The following is a 26,654-nucleotide window of genomic DNA, read 5'->3' as shown; positions in this document are numbered from 1 at the left end:
TAGAATATTTAATGTTGTTGTTTATAACTATTTTAAAAACAATTTAATAAATAGTTCATAGTTCGGGGCTTCATTCGCCATATTGGTCGTTACACTTTTTACCCCATAGACTGTTTTTCCTATTCAAAGCTAAATAGGTGATATGTCTTGTGTATACTAAAATCTTTGCTAATACATACACTACAGGTCATATCATATAAATAATATATAAAATATAAAATATGGCATCTTTCCAGGTTCAACTTTTATTGTATTCGTTAGAAATTACTCTATTTATATATGATATGACCTGTAGTAAAGATTACTGTATTAGCAAAGACTATAGTATACACAAGACTTATCACCTGTTTAGCTCTGAATGGGAAAAGCAGTCTATGAGGAGAAAGTGTAAAGGTAAATATGGCGAATGAAGCCCCACCTTCTAGTACAGGAGCCAATCATTAATCGATTTAGACTGACGATTCTCCAGGGGAGGGGCTCGGATCGGACATGAGTTTCTGCAGATACTGTGTAATTCGATCATTTAGAAATGAAACTAAAGAGACAGCTTTTGTTTAATATTATTGGTGATTCCTAATATGAAATTTAATCATAAGCTTGACAAGCAGTTTTAAAGAATTTGATGTTTCCTCATGCAAATTGAATGCCTGAGCATACTGCCCGAGAGGCGTTTCAAAGATGGCCGCCAAGTGAAATTACTTGCCTTAAAGGGACTTTGGTATTAGTCAACATTTGAAGTGCATCAAAAAGTTCATCAAAGTTGTCCTAAGACAAGAACGAGTGTTTTGTTTTTAAGTCAACTGTGATGAAATGTTTTGATCCACTTCAAATGCTGCCTGCTGTATACCAGCTGGTATATTTTGCATATTAGAATTTGGGTGGTCACAGGAGTTTTAAATGACCCAAATCAAGTAAAATTACTTAACATTAAGTCATTTTAGCATGCCAAAGTGAAATTTAAGCATATTAAATGTATTTTCCTAATAATAAAATGATGGCTAGTGAAAATACAAAAACTTTGGAAAACTACTAGCCAAAGTGGCTGGTATGCAGACAAGTTAATGTCGAGCCCTGTTTACTTCACACACTCAAAAATGACATTTGCTGTTTGTTCAAGCTACTTATTTAAAATGAGCTGAATCAATACAATCCGTGAGAGTTTTTTTGTAACAACTTAATTGTTTAATGTTTATTCCACTTAAATTTATAAAAACTGCTAAGTTAACTTAATTCCTTCATTATGTCCCAACACAAATCGATTGTATGGAACCCAGGATGTTTTACAGTGCATGTTAAACAAAAGAAAACAGAAATGCTGAAAAAATTAATGAAAAACTCTTTTATCCAAAGCATTTATCCAATAAATTAACATGGATATTTTTAGGACTAAAATAGGACTCAAGACCACTGATCTACATTATTTAAATGAGAAAAATGTTGGTCATGTGCTCTGACCTTTCACCCTTGTTTAGCGGTTTTTCTGCTGTCATTATTACATAACCAGATTTTTCAAGGTTTTCAGGCAAACGGCTTGTAGTTCACAAATACATAACACATGGAGAGATAAGCTTGTCTGCTTTGCTAACATGTTTGCGTTCACTCTTTCAAACAGGATGCTATTAACAACAAGTCATTCTTCGAGCCAGTTAGAACTATAGAAAGAGGAGATGTTGCACAAGGATTTAAAGACTCTGATCACATCCTGCACGGTATTCATACGTCCATGTTTTTATTTAAAATCATAACATGATACACTGCATTTTTCTGAAGAAAATATACCTAATAAATAGATTACACATTATGCTTATTGATGAAACAGTATGTAATCCTTGGTAGATCTGCAGTTTTCTCTGCCACCATTTTATCTCGGTCAGACCTGCTTTTCTTTTAATTTATTGAGTTGATATCTAATCAATATCTATGATATCTATGTGATTCTGTAGGTGAGATGCACATTGGAGGACAGGAACAGTTTTATCTGGAGACTAACTGCACGCTGGCTGTCCCTCGTGGAGAGGATGGAGAAATGGAGCTGTTTGTGTCCACACAGTCGGCCTCCAAGACACAAGTAAACACACAAATCAATCAGTCTCTTTAGGATTTAGTGTATGATAATAATTCAGATCCACATCAATACAATCACAAAATCAAAACAGTTAGACGGATAGGTCAGACAAAAATGAAAATTCTGTCATTGTTTACTCATCTTTGACTTGTTCCAAATAGGTTTGGTTTTTATTTTTCATACAAAATATAATCTATTTTGAAGACTTGTAATCATCGACATCCATAGTCGCAAAACAAATACAATTGAAGACATTAGTTACCTTTTCCAACATTCTTCAAAAATATGTTCCTTTGTGTTCAACAGAAAAAAAAAGGAAAAAAAATAATAATAATAATAAAAATCTGGTTTGGGACAAGTGGAGGGTGAATAAATATTTTTATTATATTTAAATATAAATGTATTATTTTAAAAATAAAAATTATGTTTTTGGTGAATTATCAATTTAATAAGTTTGAATTGTACATTAGACAAGACTTTTGAAAAAGAATGTTTAAAAAAGACAACACAAACAAAAATAAAGTGTACTTATTGTATTATTAATAGATAATAAATTAAAAAATACAATTTTGTTTATAAAATGTAATTTATTAATTTTGTAATCTATCAAATTAAAATCTAATAAATAATGAAATAACAAGCAATTAAAAAGCATGTTATGGTAAAAGTTTTTGAAGGCTCAAATCAGATAAACGCAAAAATAGATAGATAGATAGATAGATAGATAGATAGATAGATAGATAGATAGATAGATAGATAGATAGATAGATAGATAGATAGATAGATAGATAGATAGATAGATAGATAGATAGATAGATAGATAGATAGATGCGCTTGTAAGTTTGACAGTATTACTGCCCATTTTTACAGTATTACTGGCAAAATGTACAATTACACAATAAATTATCAGATGTGCTGTAATTTTACAGCACAATTGTAATTGTTAATGTAGTGTAATTGTAAATTTTACAGTATTTCTGGCCACCAAAATTGCTATTGCTATTGGTTGTCTAATTTTAAAATACTATTAATGCAAAATATAATTTTGATTGGACTGTCCTGATGCACATGTTCTGCTGTGTTTGGCCCAGGCTCTGGTGGCTAAAGCTCTAGGTGTTCCTGCCAATCGGGTGGTGTGTCGTGTGAAAAGAATGGGTGGAGGATTTGGAGGGAAAGAGAGTCGGAGCACCATTCTATCCACTGTGGTTGCTGTTGCCGCACAAAGGTAGATTTACGCAAATAAATAATCATATGTTGGTGATGAACATTTAGTGTAGGTTAAACATATTGTTTCGTGTTTTTCCTTTAGGGTTAAGTGCCCGGTTCGCTGCATGTTAGATCGTGATGAGGACATGCTGGTCACAGGTGGCCGCCATCCTTTCTTTGGACAGTACAAGGTAAAAGTATATGAGAATTACCCAGATATTGTCCTTGGCCCTGTTGGACTTTTATGAAACTCTATTGCTTTGTAACTTCATGTTTAGGTGGGTTTTATGAAGAATGGAAGAGTGATGGCACTTGAGGTGACGCTCTACAGCAACGCAGGCAATTCATTGGACCTGTCATTGTCAGTGAGTGCTTTTGAATGTCTGTCCCGAAGTTTTGAACGTCTGACGCCCCCTAGTTGTCAATAAGACTCATTACATATTCCCACCAACCCTGCTAACCCTCAGTGGTGTAAAAGAGAGTTTAAGTTATAAATTTCATTTATAAATGATATATTCCATAGCACATATATATTAATACTTAAAGCATAGGTGTTTAATAAATAGTCATCTAATTTTGTTCTCTGCTACTGTGGCCCTTGCTGTTAGAATCAGCTTCCAGAAATGATCAGATGTGCTTCTAAATTAGGCACGTTTAAATCAAGACTTAAAACACATCTGTTCAGCTGTGCCTTTATTGAATGAGCACCGGCAGATCACACTATTGTCTTTCTTAATTTTTTCTGTAAACCCTGTTTTAACAGATTTTATTCTGTTAGTAATTTTTTTTATTCTTTGTTGTTTTTATTTGTTATAATTACATTTTATGTTTCTTTTATTCTTGTTTATGTAAAGCACTTTGAATACTGCTGTGTATGAATTGTGCTATATAAAGAAATTTGCCTTGCCTTGCCTATGTATGGTCTCCGCTGTAAACATCAGTTGTATTTCTCAATGCACAGATCCTGGAGAGGGCGCTGTTCCACATGGATAACTCTTACAACATTCCTAACATTTGTGGCACAGGCTTCATGTGTAAAACCAACCTGCCATCTAATTCTGCATTCAGAGGCTTTGGTGGGCCGCAGGGCATGATGATCGCAGAGAGCTGGATGAGCGATGTGGCCTTGAGCTGCGGTCTGCCAGCTGAAGAGGTTCAAACCGAATAATTATTTCCCCCACAGTCCAGACACATGCACACAAATGTTTCACAATCCTCTGCTGCTTCCAGGTGAGGAGGATGAACATGTATAATGAGGGAGATCTCACACACTTTAATCAACGTCTGGACCAGTTCACCATCGCTCGCTGCTGGGAGGAGTGCATGCAGCTCTCAGACTTCAACAAGCGCAAGGATGCTGTGGAACAATACAACAGGTGAGGAAAAAATAAATCTGAATTTAGGATAAGTGATGTAGAAATTATATTATATGAGGAATTATCATAAAAATATAGTTAATTGTGTATTTTTATACAGTTCTGTTCAAATGTTTATAGGCCATCATTAGCTTTAGCAACGGGAAACACCAACAGTCATGAACAAGCCTTCATAGAGATCAGACCTAAATTTTATATAGGGAGTATGGGATTACCTGAACAGAGGGGGAAAATCTAAATCAAAGTGTGGGGCGGGGGGGCGTGGGGTGGAACTAACTAAATTCTTAGTAAACTCCATTCAAAATCTCCATTAATTTAACCTTGATAGAATCTTAATGAAATGGCCAAAATATAAATATTTCTGGTCATTAGAACTTTGCTAAACAAGACTAAAATAAGGCTTTTGAACAATATTATATTATATTATATTATATTATATTATATTATATTATATTATATTATATTATATTATATTATATTATATTGTATTATATTATATTATATTATATTATATTGTATTATATTATATTGTATTATATTATATTGTATTATATTATATTGTATTGTATTATATTATATTATATTGTATTATATTATATTATATTATATTATATTGTATTATATTATATTATATTATATTGTATTATATTATATTATATTATATTATATTGTATTATATTATATTATATTATATTGTATTATATTATATTATATTATATTGTATTATATTATATTATATTATATTGTATTATATTATATTATATTATATTATATTATATTATATTGTATTATATTATATTGTATTATATTATATTATATTATATTGTATTATATTATATTATATTATATTGTATTATATTATATTATATTATATTGTATTATATTATATTATATTATATTATATTGTATTATATTGTATTATATTGTATTATATTATATTATATTATATTGTATTATATTATATTATATTATATTGTATTATATTATATTATATTATATTGTATTATATTATATTATATTATATTATATTATATTATATTATATTATATTGTATTATATTATATTGTATTATATTATATTATATTATATTATATTATATTGTATTATATTATATTATATTATATTATATTATATTATATTGTATTGTATTATATTATATTATATTATATTATATTATATTATATTATATTATATTGTATTATATTATATTATATTATATTGTATTATATTATATTATATTATATTATATTGTATTATATTATATTATATTATATTATATTGTATTATATTGTATTATATTATATTATATTATATTATATTATATTATATTGTATTATATTATATTATATTATATAATAATATATTATATTTATATTATATTATATATTATATTGTATTATATTATATTGTATTATATTATATTATATTATATTGTATTATATTATATTATATTATATTATATTGTATTATATTATATTATATTATATTATATTGTATTATATTATATGTATTATATTATATTATATTATATTATATTATATTATATTATATTATATTATATTATATTGTATTATATTATATTGTATTATATTATATTATATTATATTGTATTATATTATATTATATTATATTATATTATATTGTATTGTATTATATTATATTATATTATATTATATTATATTATATTATATTATATTGTATTATATTATATTATATTATATTGTATATATATTATATTATATTATATGTATATATTATATTATATTATATTATATTATTATTGTATTATATTATATTATATTATATTATATTATATTATATTATATTATATTATATTATATATATTATATTATATTATATTATATTATATTATATTATATTATATTATATTATTATATATATTATATTATATTATTATATTATATTATATTATATTATATTATATTGTATTATATTATTATATTATATTATATTATATTATATTATATTATATTATATTATATTGTATTATATTATATTATATTATATTGTATTATATTATATTATATTATATTGTATTATATTATATTTATATATATTATATTATATTATATTATATTATATTATATTATATTGTATTATATTATATTATATTATATTATATTATATTATATTATATTATATTATATTATATTATATTATATTATATTGTATTATGTTATATTATATATTATATTATATTATATTATATTATATTATATTATATTATATTATATTATATTATATTATATTATATTGTATTATATTATATTATATTATATTATATTATATTATATTGTATTATATTATATTTTATTATATTATATTATATTATATTATATTATATTATATTATATTATATTATATTATATTATATTATATTATATTATATTGTATTATATTATATTATATTATATTGTATTATATTATATTTTATTATATTGTATTATATTATATTATATTATATTGTATTATATTATATTTTATTATATTATATTATATTATATTATATTATATTATATTATATTATATTATATTATATTATAACTGTATTATATTATATTATATTATATTATATTATATTATATTATATTATATTATATTATATTATATTATATCATATTATACTGTTGTTGGTTACAAAACTTTTCTGAACCTGCAAAGTAATAGTAACAAAAAGTAATAGATTTTTTAAATAAATTATTAATTATTAACAAATTGTATAAACAAAAAAGTTTAATGTTTGCTTTGCCTTGAAATCATGTACTGTACAACTGTGCATTGTAAACTTTTAAGTGTCAATAGAGTAGTATTACTGCTGCCATAGTTAACTAAAACTGTTAGCAATATTGTTTGATTGAAGTAAAGTTGGGCGTCACGGTGGCGCATATAGTAGCACAGTAGCATGATCGCCTCACAGCAAGAAGATCACTGGTTCGAGCCCTGACCGGGTCAGTTGGCATTTCTGTGTGGAGTTTGCATGTTCTCCCCATGCTCCGGTTTCCCCCACTAGTCCAGAAACATGCGCTATAGGTGAATCGAATACGCTAAATTGGCAGTAGTGTATGTGTGTGAATGCAAGAGTGTGTGGTTGTTTCCCAGTGTTGGGTTGCAGCTGGAAGGGCACACTGTAAACTCAGCTGTTGTCATTACTAAAAATATCAAGTTAATATAACTTGACATTACTTAAAATACCAAGTTTGGCACCAAAACTCAAACATGTGTGTTTAACTTACTCATTAGGCAGCAACAAACTTTTAATTAATATCTTAAGTTCTCTAAACTCAACATTTTAATTTCTATTAACGATTCACCATGTCTCTATTTAAAATGATTGGTTGCGCTTTAAATTCTGCCTTGACAACCGCGCTGATTGGTCGATATATATATATGACAAAAAAGGGGTCACTTGGCTTGTGGTACTAAATTTTGCTGTAGCGCAGCAGGACAGAGGCACTACCTGAACCCTATACATGTGGGGCGACATGGTGGCACAGTGGGTAGCTCTGTCGTCTCACAGCAAGAAGGTCATTGGTTCGAGTCCCGGCTGGTTTAATTAGCATTTCTGTGTGGAGTTTGCATGTTCTCCCAAAGTTGATTTCCTCCAGGTGCTCCAGTTTCCCCCACAAGTCCAAAGGCATGCGCTATAGGTGAATTGGGTAAGCTAAATTGTTCGTAGTGTATGTGTGTATATGCTGTTCCTCCAGGTTGAGGGTTGAGCGATGGGCTAACGATCCATCTCAACTCAGTTAATATAGTTGTCAATTTCCCATTACTCAAACGAACTGAGAGAATCGTTTTCCTCAAATCATTTGAGTAGTATCAACTTATTAGGGTTTACAGGGTACATTGAAGCCTTTTGAAGCAAAATAATTGATTTGTGAGAGAAACATAACAGTATGTATTATATATTTACAATATAATGACCTTGCACGCACTCAGAGTGTTGTGAATTACTTCAGGACTGTTTGCCAAGGCTAAAGGCGATTATGTTAAAAATAAAGTACAGTTTCTTGTTCAGACCAATTGTCCTAAAACCTCAGCGCCAGCGTTTCCACTTCAAATACTGCAAAACTTGGTGGGTCAGAATTGTTGTAACTTTTTTAAATGCAGGCAGCACCGCTGGACCAAGAGAGGGCTGTCCATCATTCCCACCAAATTTGGCATCAGCTTCACTGCTGTTTTCCTCAACCAGGTCAGCTTCCTTCCTCTCAGACTCAAAATTATGATTAGAAAGGTGATTGTGTACATGTATGTGACAGATATTTCTGATTCAGGCAGGGGCACTGGTACACGTGTATTCAGATGGGTCTGTTCTGCTAACTCATGGTGGAACAGAAATGGGGCAAGGTCTGCACACAAAAATGGTCCAGGTAATGCAAAGTAAGCACTTAACAAAAATAAAATATAATGAAATAGTTTTGATCACAATTCATGTGGGTTTGAATGTTTTGTGTTGTTTAGGTGGCCAGTAAAACTCTTGAAATCCCCTGCACAAAGATTCACATCACAGAGACGAGCACTAGCACAGTTCCCAACACCAGCCCTACGGCCGCATCCGCCTCCTCTGACCTCAACGGGATGGCCGTCTATGTAAGCCTCATTCAACAGATATTCACGTTTTATGACTCTTTTTTTAATGTACACTCTGCATTTCATAGGTTTAGGGTCAGTAAAATATAGTAATACATGAAAAGATTCCATAGTAATTTATAGTAAAAATACCAAAGTGTTTTTGAAATATACTTCAGTAAAGTGTATCCTACTGTATTTATTATGTTATTTATAATTCATTTTTAATTAAGGAAATAATATGCTGTAGTATTCTTATAGTGAACTGAAAAACTGTAATAAATACTGTAGAATACAAAATACACAGGTTTAATACATTAAACTGTGCTGTTGTAGTGTAATACACTGTATACATTGTAGTTACTAGTACAGTGCAAACTACTATAGATGTTGTATTACTATAGCAATTATAGAATTCCCTCAACTCATTAATTCAAGTATTTTACTATAGTATGGTTTAAAACATTATAACACTATAGTATTTGCTATAAATTACTATAGAGTAATAAAATAGAGTAATACATTTAATTTTAAAGGAATGTAATAATATGCTGTAGTTTTACCTAGAGTGAACTGTAAAACTGTAATAAATACTGTAGACTACTTACAGTTTTTAATACATTAAACTTTTTGGTATTGTAGTAAAATATATGGGATATCCTGTAGTTGTAGAAACGAGTACAGTGTTGGGTTGCTTACATTACTATAGATGTTGTATTACCACAGCAACTATAGAATTTCCACAACTGATAAATCATTTTACTATAGCATGGTTCCAAAACACTATAACACTATATTTACTAGAAATTACAATAAAAAAATTCATGTGGGCTCTATTTGATAGCATGCAGAAACATAAGTGCTGGAAATATGCATAAGGAAAGTTCAACCTCATCATTCAAAATGTTCAATATTTTGGTGCTCATTTAAAATACTGTTGCTGTTGTAGCTGATTTGTGTCCTCCATTTCTTTTTCAACTGTGTAACTACAGCCCAGTTCAGTTTTGATGTCACAGTAATACAATACAGTTTAAACATTTAAAATTTGTATAAAGTTTGTATAATATTTATATGTAATTAAAGTGTTACCTTGCCCAAAATTGAAAATTGAGTTATTAATTACTCACCCTCATGTTGTTTTAAACCCCTGAGAACTTCATTCATCTTCAGAACACAAATTAAAATATTTTAGATGAAATCCAAGAGATCTCTGATCCTCTAGACATAGCAATGATTCTTTCAAAGTGCAGAACGATACAATTCTTCATATTCTCAAAACTGACTGACCATATGCCTCAGTGGTTCCAGTTGAATATTATCAGCTATGAAAATTCTTTTGTGCGCACTTTATTTGTGTGCACATTTTAAACTTTATTCAACAATTTCTTCTCCTTTGTATCACTATCAATTTGTTAAGTCGTGACGTATGAAATACTGTTTCCGGGTCCAAGCCGCTACTTATTTCAATTGAAAAAATATTAGTTTATGGCCAAATCACACATTAAAGTGAATTTTATATTAAATCACGGTGTACACATCTGGACTTGCTGCATCACAGGCACCGATATTTTAACAATTTATAAAAAATGAATCACTGTCTGGCCATCTGTTATTAGGCTTGGCTATATACATTGCGATCGTGATTTTTGAAAGTATTACATTGCTTTGTAAATGTTTATTATTACCATTTGTTGAGTCTCCTCATACAGTTTGATATAGCGATTGAACTCAGTAGCCACTTCATGTGACGTCGTCACACTTAACAAGTGGATAGAGTGCATATTCACGACAGTGATGTGCTTTATATGCGTGTCCCACTGCCGACATATTTCCTTAGATGCGTCTCTGCTTTGTTTCAAACAGAGGAACTTTTGAACATGCTCCCTATACTATCATTGAGGAGATAAATAAAATTATTTTTGTTGTATGTGGTACTAAAGGTTTTTTCCAATTAAACCACTGAATGCATATTGTCTGTTCTGAAAATGTTTTTTGGTACCTTTCTAGTAGGGCTGGGCGATTCTTTCGATTTTTCCAATTAATTCGAATTTACGTTTTTAAGACGATTTAATTTTTCATTAAATCGAGGTATCGCGATTTTTTTTAAATAAAACTATTAGGGACAATATAAGAGGCAATATTGTCCTACCACATGATGGCGCGCCTAATTAGCCGCTCACTTGTGAGAGTACGGTGCTCTATGAAGGAATGTAACAGAGAATGTTATGGCGGCAAATCAATGCCAATATTAATCGAGCGCAGCGGTGATGTTTGCGCGCGAGGAGAAGTGAACCGTGAGCAGATTACAGATCTACACGCGAGAAAACTACAGCTCGCGAGCGCACAGGGGATCTTCACGCGCGCGCTCAACTGATCCAGCGCGAAGAAAACAAGTCCCGCGCGCGCACCTCATCATCTGTGCGCACGATGTACGCTCTCGCGAGCGAGGTCATGCCTACAGCGCGCGCGCGATCAGTTCTCTCCGCTCGCTCGCTGGTTCTTCTCTCTGCTCGCGCGAAACATTTTGGAATTTTGTCAGTCCTGGGGCGGGACTTGGTTCACTTGTTATCTCTAGCGCTATTGGCTACTCTACCTTTCCGGAAGTTAGCCGGGATTGGACGCCGATTAAACGACGAACCATAATTCACGTGATCTTATCATCACCTTAACAAACATGGCTTATGACCAGCACGTAAGTAATCATTTTATTTATTATGAAAATTATTGCCTTTGTTAGAAAAGGTAGTTATTAGAAACTTTATTAACAGGCGCCCTGTTTACTGACACATTGTCTTGTTAAATCAACTAATCTACTTAATCTTTAATTTATATTTAATTTACACAAAGCAAATGAAAATTTTTATTATGCTTACTTTGTAGTCAAAGTATCAATACTTCATCAATATATGCAATTGCACCATTGAAGGTAGTAAAACTACATTAGCCCATACAGCCCATACAGTCAGACTGTAGACAGAACGTTCTCTCAAGAAACCTGTAAAGAACCGCTACATGTGACTTATCAACAACATGCTTTGTTTGCATGATGGTCTACAAAGTTTTATTTTTTTTAACTGTTTTAAATTTGCTTAACTTTTTGAGTTGACTGATGTAATGTTTACATTGGTTAAAATGGTTATTTTCTTACTATATATTCAGAAGTATTTAATGTTTAATTCAAATTGCACAATATTTACTTTATTTCATTCAAATCTTCTGCAACGATATTTAACTTGTGAATTTGTTTTACATTTATTTACACCTTGTTGACCAATTTATGTATGGCATGGCCATTAAAAATACAATGTTCCTTAACCAGATGGTTTTTCAAGTTACTTATAAAGAGAATGTTACTTCATTCATGTTGTTGTAATGTTTTAAGTTGACTAGTTACACAATAAAAAAAAAAATCGAAATCGTGAATCGGTCAAACTTTATGAAAAAACCTAGATTTCTTTTTTTTGCCATATCGCCCAGCCCTACTTTCTAGACTTTGAATGTCTCGGGACTGCTGCTGTCTATGGAGGATGAGGGAGCTCTCTGATTTCATACAAAATTTCTTAATTTGTGTTTTGAAGATGAATGAATATCTCAGGGGTTTAAAATAAATGAGTAATTAATGTCTAAATTATCCTTTTTAAGTAAACTAACCCTATAAGAGTTTTAATATTGTTGTCTTGGATAACATTAAATAAATCTTAAAAAATTTTTTACACATTCTAAAACTTTGAACTGTAGGTTTTCCAAGTCAACATTTGTGTCGAAATCTTTAATTTTACAAAACCTTGTAATGTTTCATAGAATGCTTGCCAGACTTTACTACAGAGACTTCAGCCTTTCAAAGACAAGAACCCAAATGGCTGCTGGGAAGACTGGGTCAGTATATAGTTTTAGTAATTATATATTTAGTAGTACAGTTGAAGTCAGAATTATTAGCTTCCCTGTTTATTTTTTCCCCAATTTCTGTTTAACGAAGAGAAGATTTTTTTCAACACATTTCTAAACATAATAGTTTTAATAACTAATTTCTAATAACTGATTTGTTTTATCTTTGCGACAATGACAGTACAGAATATTTGACTAGATATTTTCAAGACACTTCTATACAGCTTAAAGTGACATTTAAAGGCTTAACTAGGTTAATTAGGTTAACTAGGCAGGTTAGGGTAATTAGACAAGTTATTGTATAACGATGGTTTGTTCTGTAGTAGACTATCGAAAAAATATGTCTTAAAGGGGCTTAAAAAAATAATTCTGACCTTAAAATGTTTTTTAAAATTAAAAACTGCTTTTGTTCTAGCCGAAATAAAACAAATAAAACTTTCTCCAGAAGAAAAAATATTATCAGACACACTGTGAAAATGTCCTTGCTCTGTTAAAGATTATTTGGGAAATATAAAATAAAGAAAAAAAAATCCAAGGGGGTGGGGGGGCTAATAATTCTGACTTCAACTGTATATATATATATATATATATATATATATATATATATATATATATATATATATATATATATATATGATGTATACATTGCTCATCATATTAATGACATTTCCAGGTCACAGCAGCCTATTTTGACAGAGTAAATCTGTCTGCCAATGGATTCTACAAGTATGTTACTACAAACATCCTATAATCAATAAAAATGAGCATTTTTATGCTTAACCGTGCTAATCATTCTGCTCCTCATACAAGTTATTACTCATCTCATTTTATAGGACTCCAGATCTTGGTTATGATTTTGACACTAACTCAGGAAGGCCTTTTAACTACTTCAGTTATGGTGTGGCCGTCTCAGAAGTGGAGATAGACTGTCTAACTGGCAGTCATAAGGTAATATCTATGTGAAATGTCTGTTTTAGTGACTAGAGTACAACTACTTACATAATAAATCACAGAATTTATTATTTTATTATTGACAGATTTAATAAACAAGGCACATTAGCATGGCAGTGCAGTCTCTTTAAAGTGCCAATGGGAGTAAAAAGTACACACGTGACAAGTAGCAAGACTCAAATTAAGTAGTATTGACTCATAGTCTTAGTAAATGTATCCCAATTATTTTAAGATGCTCCAAAGTTAACTCTCTCTCTTTCCGTCTCCGGTCAGAATCTTCATACGTCCATCGTGATGGATGTGGGCAAGAGTTTAAATCCAGCACTGGACATTGGACAGGTATTTCATCAGAGCTGAATAAAGCAGATCAACCATTGTCAATTCATCTCAGTATCACCCTACTAAACAATACATAAAATGTTGTGTATTGATTATTGTAATATTCAAATCACTTCTTACTAAACTTACTGTTAACTGTGCAGTATACTATGTACAGTGTAACACGTGGATAACAGAGACAATGTTAGGATCCAAGTGCAGGTTTATTCGGTAGTCAGGCAAGCAAGGGTCAACACAGATGCAAACAGATGAATAATGGCAAATCCATAATCGTAGTCACTATAACAGGCGAGAGGTCGGAAGGCAGGCAGTGAACATGGACATACAGACAAACTTGGCAAGAGTCAAAACACGGAGAAACAAGACTAAGGAAACCACGTTGAATTGTCACTTACAGGTAAACAAGACTCTGCAAGGAAGTGAGTGTGTGTGCTGCTAAAGTAGTGTGTGTGATTAGTCCAGAAGCAGCATCAGCTGTGGGAGTCCAATCAGTGGAGACTTGGAGCAGGTGTGTGTGTGTGTGTGGCATGACTGAATTTGTAGTTCATAAGATGTAGTCCATGTGAAAGTGAGTTCTTACCAGCGACCTCTGGTGGTTAGAGATCGCTGGTAATTATGACATACAGACAAAATTATTAGCCATCTTGTGAATTTTTTTATTATTTGTAAATATTGCCCAAGTGCTGTTTGATGGAGAGAAGACTTCATTTGTCTTTGCCACGATGACAGTACATAATATTTCACTAGTTATTATGAAAGATACAATAACTTAAGATACTCAAGATAGGCTTAACTGGGTTAGCTATGTTAATTAGGGAAACAACAGTGGTTTGTTCTGTAGCCAATAGAAACGAAATATTGCTAAAGAGATCTTATTCTTATAACTTCTTATTATTCTTAATAATATTGACCTTTTTTCAGAATGAGCAAATGTACACTTTTTGTAAAGCTGCTTTGGGAAAATAATCATTGTTAAATGCACTAGGTAATTTGAATTGAATTGAATTGAATTGAATTGAACTGAATTAAATTGAATTGAATTGAATTGAATTGAATTGAATTGAATTGAATTGAATTGAATTGAATTGAATTGATTTACTACATTTGCAGGTGGAAGGTGGGTTCATGCAAGGCTTAGGTCTGTTCACGCTAGAGGAACTTCGCTACTCTCCTGACGGTTACCTATATACTCGTGGACCTGGCATGTATAAGATTCCAGCTTTTGGGGATATTCCCAGTGAATTAAAGGTTTCGCTGCTCAGAGATGCTCCAAATGACAAAGCCATCTTCTCTTCAAAGGTTAGATGCACACTGAGATCATGGTTTGTATTAGTTGATGTCATGTACTGTGCTATGATTATGCCAGGGGTAGAAAATTAACCAGTGTTTGTCTGATTTAATTCAATAGATGCCTGGTGTGTAAAAAAACACACCAGGCATGATGATATGATAAAATTTAACAAACAAGACTTAACAGTTAAATGGATAATTCCCCTAATAATTCACCTAAAACTGAAAAATCTGTCATTGTTCACTCACACCTGACACAAACCTGGAAACATGTAGCCGTTGAGTTCCATAGTTTGTTTTTGCTATGCATGTCGATGTTTACCGGTTTCCAGCTTTCTTCAAAATCTTTCTTTTAGGTTCATTAAACTCATTAAGGTTTGGTTGTGTGTTTGTACTCAGGCTGTGGGTGAACCTCCTCTCTTTCTGGCGGCCTCAGTGTTTTATGCCATTAAAGATGCCATCACAGCTGCCAGGGCTGAGTCTGGACTGACCGGACCCTTCAGATTGGACAGCCCTGCCACCCCTGAACGGATACGAAATGCCTGTGAAGACAAGTTTACCAAATTGGTATGTTGGAACTTGAAATGTTTATTGACATTTTATAAAGGTTTATTTAATGCTCACAGAGCTGTGTAAATATGAAAGTGATTAAATGTAATTAAACACAGACTGGTATCAAATGTGAATTAGAACTGTGCAATATTACTATACATATATATAGGGTTGGGTACCGAAACCAGGTGCCATTATAGCACCGGTACCTTTTTAAGCAGTATGTACTGGATCAAATCAGCATATGAATTTCAGTGCCACTGGTGCTGCGACAAGGACGTGAGAATGGGGTCCATCAAAGGCACACATAGGTATGCGTTGTCTCACCATCTCTAAACATTTAATCCTAAACAACTTTGAGGAATACGGACAGGCGATGTCAGGCGTTTGTTCTTGTTGCTTATAGGGAACGGACGCACGCAGTACAGCGCATTCGGTGAGCGAGAGCGACTCTCTTCAGATCAACACACAGATCAACATGCATGTTCATCAAATTTGCTTTTAAGTGTTCTAAAGCGTATTTTACAAGTAAGGATTCTGACACAACATCATGAAGCAGATGATTTACAAAAGTTGCGTGTAAGGGGGAAACACGTCAAACTTAATGACACATTTGAGGGCTCAAAGGCAGAGGAATATGCACTGTCTCTGAAATCATATGGCACTTTCAATGAGTACGTACATTTACACTAATGCTCCGATTTTAATATGATTTAGACAATACTCTGATGTAGAGACTACATTACCATGTAAACTGTGATTTTTGATAACCTTAAAAGGACCACAGACACCTGCGTCAGGCACCATTTTGGCACCGGTCTCGTTTTAAAAGTATCGATTTAGCACCGGTATCGTAATAATCCCAAACAATACCCAACCCTATTTATATATATGTATACAGTTGAAGTCAGAATTATTAGCCCTGTGTTAATTTTTTTCCCCAATTTCTGTTAAACGGAGAGAAAAAAAAAGTCAACACATTTCTAAACATAATAGTTTTAATAACTCATTTCTAATAACTGATTTATTTTATCTTTGCCATGATGTTTGACTAGATATTTTTCAAGACACTTCTATACAGCTTAAAGTGACATTTAAAGGCTTAACTAGGTTAATTGGGTTAACTAGGGAGGTAAGGGTAATTAGGCAAGTTATTGTATAACGATGGTTTGTTCTGTAAACGATCGAAAAAATATAGCTAAAAGGGGCTAATAATTTTGACCTTTAAAATTTTTTTAAAAATTAAAAACAGCTTTTATTCTAGCCGAAATAAAACAAATAAGACTTTGTCCAGAAGAAAAAATATTATCAGACATACTGTGAAAATTTCCTTGCTCTGTTAAACATCATTTGGGAAATATTTTTAAAAGAAAACAAAATTCAAAGGGGGGCTAATAATAATGACTTCAACTGTATATAGCTTGTATACATAGAAATTATTAAATACACATAAAGACGCTGTTTTAATCAGTACTTGCAATAATAAACTGAAAAAAAAATTTCACTTAATTTTTCTTGTTAGCTTAATGTACTTTTTGTAGTTCTCATAACTCAATTTTAGTTGACCCAGCATAATTTTTTGTTCACACAACTTAATTTTTCTAGTTGCCTCAACTTAGTTTTTCTCATTACCCCAGCCTATTTTTTTCTAGTTTTCATAACTTATTATTTTCTAGTTAACACAACTTAATTTTTCTATAAGTTTCAGTTACTCAAATTGGTAGTTGTCCCAACTTATTTTTTCTACTTACCATGACTTTTTAGTTGTCTCAACTTCACTTTTCTAGTTGCACCAACTTATCTTTTAGTTTACACTACTTAATTGTCTAGTTGCTCCAACTTGTTTTTTTCAAGTTAACTTAATTTTTCTAATTACCCCAACTTAGGTCTTTTAATGAGTTCATTGTTCACGATTAGTTATTGTTAAATACTGCATTGACTAGCACATTAATGTTTAGTTAATATTAACAAAGGTTCAGTAATGCTTAACAGATTTGTTGTTCATTGTTAATTCATGGTAACTAATGCATTAACTAACATTAACTAATACAACTTTTTTGTTAAGTGTTACCATATATAATATTATTGTTTTGTATATAAATCACATATAATTGGCTCATATAAAACATACTGTATTAAAAATCCAATATGGTAACCTTGGAGCTGGTTTCATGTGGTTTACTGTTTCATGGCATATCAGCTGATTCTAATTAGGCTTACCGAAGTTGACTGTATGCTGTTAGCCATTAAAACTATGTGTGTGTGTGTGTGTGTGTGTTTGTTTGTTTTAGTGTCCTCCTGTGGATCCTGGCACCTTTATTCCATGGGCAGTGCAGGTCTGAGACACAGCAAACTCAGTTTAAAGTCAACATGAAATCAGTCACTTCAAACTTTATTACTGCACATTCCTGGTTATGTGCAATGATTCATTGGTGCTTATTGTTCCAAAGAAAAAAAAATATTTGTCTTATTAATCTCCAAATCAAAATGTTCCAGCTTACTGTTTGCCTGAAACAACTTTGTTTTCCTGCAGACACAGGCTGTTGGATAGTTGCCAAAGTACATGTCAAATGGCCAGGGGCGTAGTGGACATTTTAAATGTGGGGGGACAGCTAAATGAGATCCATAAGTTTGCGTTAAGATACTTATTAATTACCTGTTTCTAAATATTCTGTCTCTAAAAGTGAGGTCTAGTTTCCAAGTAAATAAATTCAAGTCTTTTCTTTTCAAGCATACCGTTTTACTCAGAAATATGATATATTACACAAGTAAAATTGTTTGCAAAAGGATATTCATGTTGGCTTTAAAAGTATTATTATTGTATTCAACATGAGTTTGATAAATACATTGTAATTGCGAAAGAGAAACTGAGGATTTCGCTGTGAAAACATAAGCTTTTGTGCTGTTATGACCTCTCAATGAAGCTTAAATGATATGAATGTGTAACGAAGTATAAAAAGTGCACTTAATTACTTTTAAAATTAAAAGTAATTTTACTAATGTTTTTTTTTTCAATTGTTCAAATGCACTGTTTTATCACCTTTGATCATTTTAGTAACTAAAGCTTTCTGATATTTCTCACACATTTTTATTCATAACTAGCAGTTCGGAGTTTATACTTTACAATTAAGTTTTTTTTTCTTAATTCTGAGTTCATATATTGCAATTATTACTTCTTTTAAATTGCATCTTAATTACTCACAATTATTAGTTTAAAGGATTTCAAACTTTTGTCTATATTTCTCATAAATCTGAGTTCACGTCTCATAATTCAGATGATTTTTCTCAGAATTACAATTCCCTCTCATTTCAGCAAAAATGCAAACTTGCAAAGGATTTAAAGTTACAACAACCTTTTTTCTTGTGACAATCAATTATTTAATTATGTGCAAAATAAATTATTTTCTTTTTAAATTGAAGTATTGAATACTGATAATATGATACTTTTAATTTATGGTAAGTCAATAGATTATGTTATTTTGCAATATAGATAGTAAATTATACTTATTTACACTAGTCTACAGTGATTGTCAAATTAATGTAATTTGTTCATCATGATTCAGATGATTGCAATGTGTATGCGTATGTGCTGAAAGCAACATGTTGAATCTTGTAACAAAGGACAATTATTGCTTCGAAATGTATCAAGAGTTGTTACTGGTAAAGGATTTTGTAGCTTATTAATATTGAATGAGTCACTTCAAAACGCCTCATTGTATAAAATAAAACATGTGTTCTTACATTAAAACAAGACTGAGACCTTATTTCTAAGTTTACAATAATAGTGTTTGTCTGGCATTGAAAATCTCTCTCTTCATGAGGGAGTTTCTGGATGTTTTTGTGTTTCCTATAACATCATTCCAGTCACTGAATGGCAGAAAATTGTCTGACGTAATGATTCAAACTGTAAATGGAGAAGATTACACTTAATTTACATCTAGGAGATGACTGTTGGCAAAATCACAATACAAAAGCTTTTAACGGAGTTGAATGGCCCACTTGGCTGGTTTCTTTTTTTGTTCAAACATGACAGACTGGAAACCCTTGTTTCTGGTCAAATTCTTGGCTTTCCAGTTTTTCATGAGGTTCACTGGCCTTTGTTTAAAGATGAACAAGAGATTTATCATTATCTTCTTAATTAGGAGAGATTCACTTCAGTCTGAACAGTTTTGTGTAATTAATTCAGCATGAATAATAGCTATAAAAGTGCTTTTGTTTTTTAAATGCTTACTTTTAGAAACTTTACTACACCAAAGTCTGTTTCAAGGTTTTGAAAGGGATTTTTCCCTAGTCAAAAATATAGATATTTGTTTATTCTGTAACACATTTTAATGTTTCGTTTCATTTGTTAGCATTAACTAACAATAAACAATATTTAGTCTACACAACATATCCTAATCTTATTAGATATGTTAATGTAAACATTTTAGATAAACTAATTACAAAACAGTAACATTTATGCACTGTTCAGTTTTATAACCATGGTATAAATATAATAAAAATAAATATTCAACTGTTTAACAATTAACAGCAACAAGCCAATATTGATTTAAATTAACCGTGTAACCAGGCTCCTAGGCTATTATAATTCCTCCAATATCTCATAATTCCTCCAATATCTCATAATTCCAAATATCTCAAGAGTGTTTGGCAAGGAATGTGGTTCAGTTTATTAGCTGCATTACGGCTGGTTGGGTCAGGTCAGCTAATGTATGCTCGCAGGTAATGCTCATAACAAACTGTCATCTGAGCATTAAACCAAAACCAAGCTTCGTCGGTGAACATTTCGCATGTTTCCCTTGCAGCTGCGAGCGTTGCTAAAAAGCAAAAGCGGTTTAAACGCGCTGAAAATAACGCAAATATCCGGGATTTCCGGTAGGAATACACGGAAGAGAAGTGTTTTGTGCGCTACGTGGCCACCTGTGACTGCAGCAGCACGGTAAGGAGCGTAAGCGCGGACTGACAGTTTGACATGATGGAGTTTGACGGAGAAGATCATGGCAGCGACCGGCTCGAGAAAACCTTCTCCGAGAACGGCATTAACACCGAAACACACGCGCTGGACTCCCAAGAAGACCATAAAACATGTCAGGATAACGAAACACCGCAGAAGTCCTGGAGTTTGGACAGAAACTGGGGGTTTAGTTTAGAGGAGCTCTTCAGACTTGCGTTGAAATTCTTTAAAGGTACAGAACTTTTAATTAATACAAAGTCACTTTATTTCCCTGTTTATCTAACAACCTAACAATTCTTTATTACTGGTAGCAAAACAAACGAAGTCCTTTTTTTGTGACTCGTTGTCTAGATACAGTTTAATACCATCTCCACCTATTGAGGAACTTAATATCATAATAATTGTGATTCAGAGTCTCTCTCTCAGATGTTGTCATTTATTTCCATGATGATTGCTCTAAATGATGTCACTGTCTCAAACAGAGATGAATGGAAAGGCTTTCAACCCAACATATGAAGAAAACCTTCGTTTGGTTGCACTACATAAGCAAATCACTCTCGGTCCTTATAATCCAAACAGCTGTCCAGACATTGGCTTCTTTGACGTACTGGGAAATGACAGAAGGTAATGTTGTGAAAATTATGGATACAGTTAACTAAAAGTGATATAGCCGTGGTGTTTGTGGTTTACAGTGCCCTTTATTAAAATTGGCAACCTTGAAAAATATAAACAATAAGGTAGCTGAGAAAAAAATGCTTTGTTGTTCAACTTTTTGCTCCAAATATTAAAATAAAAAAAGAGGTTTTAGTTTATTTTTTGGATAAGAGTATCCTCTCAAGCAATTTGTGGTGATGCTGATGATGCCTAATTGTAGTTTTGGACACTATCTGACCCCAAGACCCAACTAACAAGTACACCAGCTGTGATTTTTAGATATTTTTTGGCCAATAAAACCACCCTCAAGGGTCCACATGAACAAGAGACGCATGTCCAAGCTGATTCATAACAATTGTTGGCTGCAGTCTTTTAAATATTGCCATGAAAATGGAAATAAGCATTTTCATTGACATTTTCTATTTTGTGGCATCACGGTGGTGCAGTGGGAAGCATGTTCGCCTCACAGCAAAAAGTTTGCTGGTTCGAACCCCGGTTGGGTCAGTTGGCATTTCGGTGTAGAATTTGCATGTTCTCCTTGTGTTGGCGTGGGTTTCCTCCAAGTGTTTCATGTGCTACAGGTGAATTGAATAAGCTAAATTGGCCGTAGTGTATGTGTGTGAGAGTGTGTATGGGTGTTTCCCAGTGTTGGGTTGAAGCTGGATGGGCATCCGCTGCGTAAAAAAACGCTGTATAAGTTGGCGGTTCATTCCGCTGTGGCAACCCCAGATTAATAAAGGGATTAAGCCGAAAAAAAATTGAATGAATAAATTTTCTATTTTGTTTAGCTCAAAAACCTACTACTGCAAATAACATGCATGTTCTTTTTACCCATTGAGATGAATGACTCCGTGAGTTTGTAATGATTAAACAATTTTCTGTTTCTAATCACCTAGGTGCACTAAAAATGTAAAATATCAATCAGAATATCATGCTTAAAAATATTTATTTTACATGTATGAATTTATAAGTCCCCAACAAATATGGCACACACAAGTTTTTATAAGGAAGGTATATTAATGATGTTCCTAACCATAAGTTATGGATAGGGCCAGACAGAATCTGCAGACATTTTTTGCTATTTCTGCGCAGAATGCAGAATTTTGTGGAAAATCTGCAGAATTTTGCAGAATGATTTTGGGAGTATCACAACAAAAAAACTTAATATAGGATATAAAAAAGAATATCTTTTTAACTTTAATAAAATGTTTCCAATGCAAATCCAATTAGATCAACTTAATTGGTGAACAAAGCAAATCTCTCATATAATATATCTACTGAAAGACAGAAAGTATGACTTTGCAAACTGTATGGTGAATAAATCATATGAACATTTTCACATTAGTCAATAATATTACTGAAATTAATAAAAAAAATGGAATAAATAGAAATGTACACACATTAACACAAGTAAATAAAAGACTCGATGAAGGGCTAAAAATCCGCAGAAATCTGGGGATTTCTGCGAGCGCCGATTTCGTGTGGGCCTAGTTATGGAGGAATGAGCCTATCTAATATTTCAATCAACAGCCAGAGTATTTAAGCAGCCTCCTACTGTACCACTATTAGGTCTCATTATCTTTCAACTACTCCAAAATCTCCTACATCCCAGGTAGGCATGGGCGGGTATAAGATTCTGACGGTATTGTGATTGCTGCTCTAAAATATATTCTTTTTAAATGTCTGAGTAAAAAACAAAAACTGTTTTCCCCTTTAAAAACAATATATTTTATTCATTGAAAGATTTATAATCATTTGAATCAGTAAACATGTCAGGCTAAATATTTCAAAAGATTAGTTGACTTCTGCGTCTATTTTTGTTTCAAAAATACAGATTTCTTAACAATTTAAAACAGCATCTTTGGATATTTTTTCAGCTGGAGTTACTGTTGTCAAAAAAAAAAAAAAGTAAATAAAAAATCTTACACATAACTTAGAAATGGTATTACAGAAAATTTTGGCGGTTTTAAAACCTTCACTTTTTTCCAAACCGTGGTATACTGTACTTTGAAAACTGTTAAATTCCCATGCCTAATCCCAGGTACCTTGCCATTTGTATTTACTCTATGTATATATTCATAAGAACTCGAGCTGAAGCCGTTTCATGGACCTTCTCATCAGTGTACATCAAGTCAAATAAATGTAAACATCATTTATTAAATATTAAATGTGCAAACAAACTTATTGAACATGCATATTTACATTGTGTGCCAGTATTAGTGGAGTGCACTGTATATGTTCCATATTATATACTAGCATGATTTATATTATGGTAGCGTAGTTCACCTAAAAATGAAAATATACTCACTGTTTGCTCACACTTAAATTTAGTTTATTCTGTTGAAAACAAAAGAAGATATTTTGAAGAAAGCTGAAAAGCTGTAATACCATGGAAGTCAATGGTTACGGGTTTTTTAAGATTCTTCAAAATAACTCCTCCTCTGATGGACAGAGGAAAGAATCTCATAAAGGTTTGGAACAAGGGTGAGTAAATTATTACAGAATTTTCTTTTTAGGGTGAACAACTCCTTGAATGCATAATGATTATGGCTTTTTATATCATTACTACCTAGTCATTTGTAATTTAAGATGTATTATACTACACTGAAAAAAGTGTTGCATGCAAAACTGTTGCAACCTATTTATTTGTGTTGAATTTAAACAAACAAATTAAATTTAACAATGTTCAACTTCATTTGTTTGTTTAAATTCAACACAAATAAATTGTTTACAACCACTAAACATAAAAAATTGAGTAAATCCAAGGAATCATCTTTGAATAATTTTTTTCAGTGTATATTATCTGCAATAGAAAGTTATGTTTGTTCTATTTTATTGTCTTAGGAAAGAATGGCTTTCCCTGGGCAGCATGGCCAAAGAAGATGCCATGGAGGACTTTGTGAAGCTTCTGAACTCTTGTTGTAGTTTGTTTGCACCATATGTGACGTCACATAAAATTGAGAAGGAGGACCAAGAGAGGAGACAGTACGTCAATAACTACATATTGTCTGATAATGTAGCCTTGTATCCTATTAAGCCTTTCTATTCTGTATTTGTGTGTGTCTAGAAAAGAAGAAGAAGAGCGTCTCAGGCTGGAGAGAGAAGAGCAGGAGAGAAGACTGCTGAAAGAAGAAGAACAACGCAGAGAAGAAGAGGAGAGGAGGGCAATAGAGGAGGAACAGAGAAGGAAAGAAGAGGCAGAGAGGTTACAGATAGAACGGCAAAAGTAAGTGATCTGATAATAAACCAATCACTTTTTTCTAAGAATGCCATAAATAATTATATTAATTGTTGACAAAGCTGAACATATATTTACAGTGAAATATCACAGAAAATAAATATGGATGAATTGTGTGAAATTTGAATAATTAGTAAACATTTTTAATAAAAATAAATAAATCAACATATAATATTGCATTAAAATGTCTTTATTAAAAATGCATTAAATTTGGCCAAAACTGCATTTATTGAATCACAAATAAAACTTAAATAATTTGAAGTAACTGTTTTGTTATATTAAATAACCATTTTCTATTTAGTACATTTTAAGAGAGCGTCACTGTGGCGCAGTGGGTAGCATGATCACCTCACAGCAAGGTTGACATTTCTGTGTGGAGCTTGCATGTTCACATGGGTTTGCTCCGGTTTCCCCCACAAGACCAAAGACATGGTATAGGTGAATTGAAAAAGCTAAATTGGCCGTAGTGTATGAGTGTGAATGCAAGAGTGTATGGGTGTTTCTCAGTGCTGGGTTGCGGCTGGAAGGGCATCCGCTGTGTAAAACAAATGCTGGATAAGTTGGTGGTTCATACCGTTGTGGCGACCCCTGATTCATAAAGGGACCAAGCCGAAAAGAAAATGAACTAATTAATAAATTATAAGAATGTAATTTCATCCTGAGAAAGCGGGGTTATTAGCAGACATTACATCTTCTATGTTACTTGATTTTTCAACAAATTAATCTGCCTAATTTATATTATTAGCAATGCATGTTATTAGCAAACAATATTTGAAATTTAAATGCATCAATGCTATAATGTCTGAAAATGTTTTTGAAGGTTTTTCTCTACATTTATCTGTTTAGAAACTATAATAAATCACAGTAATTCTGTGAAATGCTTTTTTTCTGTGTGCAGGGTGTCCACGGTGTCCTAAATAGTCTTAAAATGTCTTGAATTACTAAAACAAAATTGTAGGCCTTGAAAAGTCTTAAGTCCACTGAAATATGGTGTAGTATTTTGTTTTAAAGTGGTCTTAATATAACTTTATCCACCTAAAGCTACCCAATCAGGTCAACACGCATCCATCACGAACAATCAGTTTCAATAAAACCTTTACATTTGTTAACTCTATTTACCAATAATTATCTTCTTTTCATACTTACAATAACATTTGTTTAAAAGTTCTCCTTGTGTATATATATAGCAACATGGTGAGGACACTGACCTGTTGCGCATAAATTTAGTCTATTGTTATCTTTAAATCTTTAGTCTTTTTTTAAGAAAAGTAATGCTAAAAATGTATGTATGTATGTATGTATATATGTATATATATTCAAGTAGCACATCTTGTCAAAATGACAGTAAAGATTGGAATAATGAAGCTTAACCATAAGAATTAATTACATTTCAAAATATATTCACACGCAGGTTTTCTACAGGTTTTACCAAGCCCAATTTAACAACAAACAAACTCTAGTTATACACATACACACATACATATATATATATATACACACACACACACCCACACCCACACACACACACACACATATATATATATATATATATAT

The 26,654-nt window shown here is 31.6% G+C and overlaps 2 protein-coding genes across 2 annotated transcripts in view; both read left to right on the top strand.

The window, feature by feature from the left end:
* The window catches only part of xdh (xanthine dehydrogenase), a 36,552-nt gene extending 16,553 nt beyond the window's left edge, over nt 1-19,999 (top strand). Inside the window, exons 20-36 of the mRNA XM_056476565.1 lie at nt 1,613-1,709; nt 1,944-2,068; nt 3,157-3,290; nt 3,375-3,462; nt 3,550-3,636; nt 4,233-4,424; nt 4,502-4,647; nt 8,779-8,860; nt 8,943-9,038; nt 9,130-9,258; nt 13,039-13,113; nt 13,796-13,848; nt 13,956-14,070; nt 14,347-14,412; nt 15,523-15,711; nt 16,102-16,269; nt 18,546-19,999. Coding sequence (XP_056332540.1) covers nt 1,613-1,709; nt 1,944-2,068; nt 3,157-3,290; nt 3,375-3,462; nt 3,550-3,636; nt 4,233-4,424; nt 4,502-4,647; nt 8,779-8,860; nt 8,943-9,038; nt 9,130-9,258; nt 13,039-13,113; nt 13,796-13,848; nt 13,956-14,070; nt 14,347-14,412; nt 15,523-15,711; nt 16,102-16,269; nt 18,546-18,596 — 1,893 coding nt within the window. The 3' untranslated portion in view covers nt 18,597-19,999. The remainder of the gene's footprint in view (nt 1-1,612; nt 1,710-1,943; nt 2,069-3,156; nt 3,291-3,374; nt 3,463-3,549; nt 3,637-4,232; nt 4,425-4,501; nt 4,648-8,778; nt 8,861-8,942; nt 9,039-9,129; nt 9,259-13,038; nt 13,114-13,795; nt 13,849-13,955; nt 14,071-14,346; nt 14,413-15,522; nt 15,712-16,101; nt 16,270-18,545) is intronic.
* A 973-nt stretch (nt 20,000-20,972) lies between these two features.
* Nucleotides 20,973-26,654, top strand: part of zgc:162964 (uncharacterized protein LOC560569 homolog) — a 12,436-nt gene continuing 6,754 nt past the window's right edge. Inside the window, exons 1-4 of the mRNA XM_056477536.1 lie at nt 20,973-21,440; nt 21,691-21,832; nt 24,707-24,847; nt 24,930-25,088. Of these exons, the coding sequence (XP_056333511.1) occupies nt 21,227-21,440; nt 21,691-21,832; nt 24,707-24,847; nt 24,930-25,088 (656 nt within the window). The 5' untranslated portion in view covers nt 20,973-21,226. The remainder of the gene's footprint in view (nt 21,441-21,690; nt 21,833-24,706; nt 24,848-24,929; nt 25,089-26,654) is intronic.

Source organism: Danio aesculapii, chromosome 17, assembly GCF_903798145.1.
Source record: "Danio aesculapii chromosome 17, fDanAes4.1, whole genome shotgun sequence".
Taxonomy (NCBI): Eukaryota; Metazoa; Chordata; class Actinopteri; order Cypriniformes; family Danionidae; genus Danio; species Danio aesculapii.
This window is presented reverse-complemented; position numbering and strand designations above follow the sequence as displayed.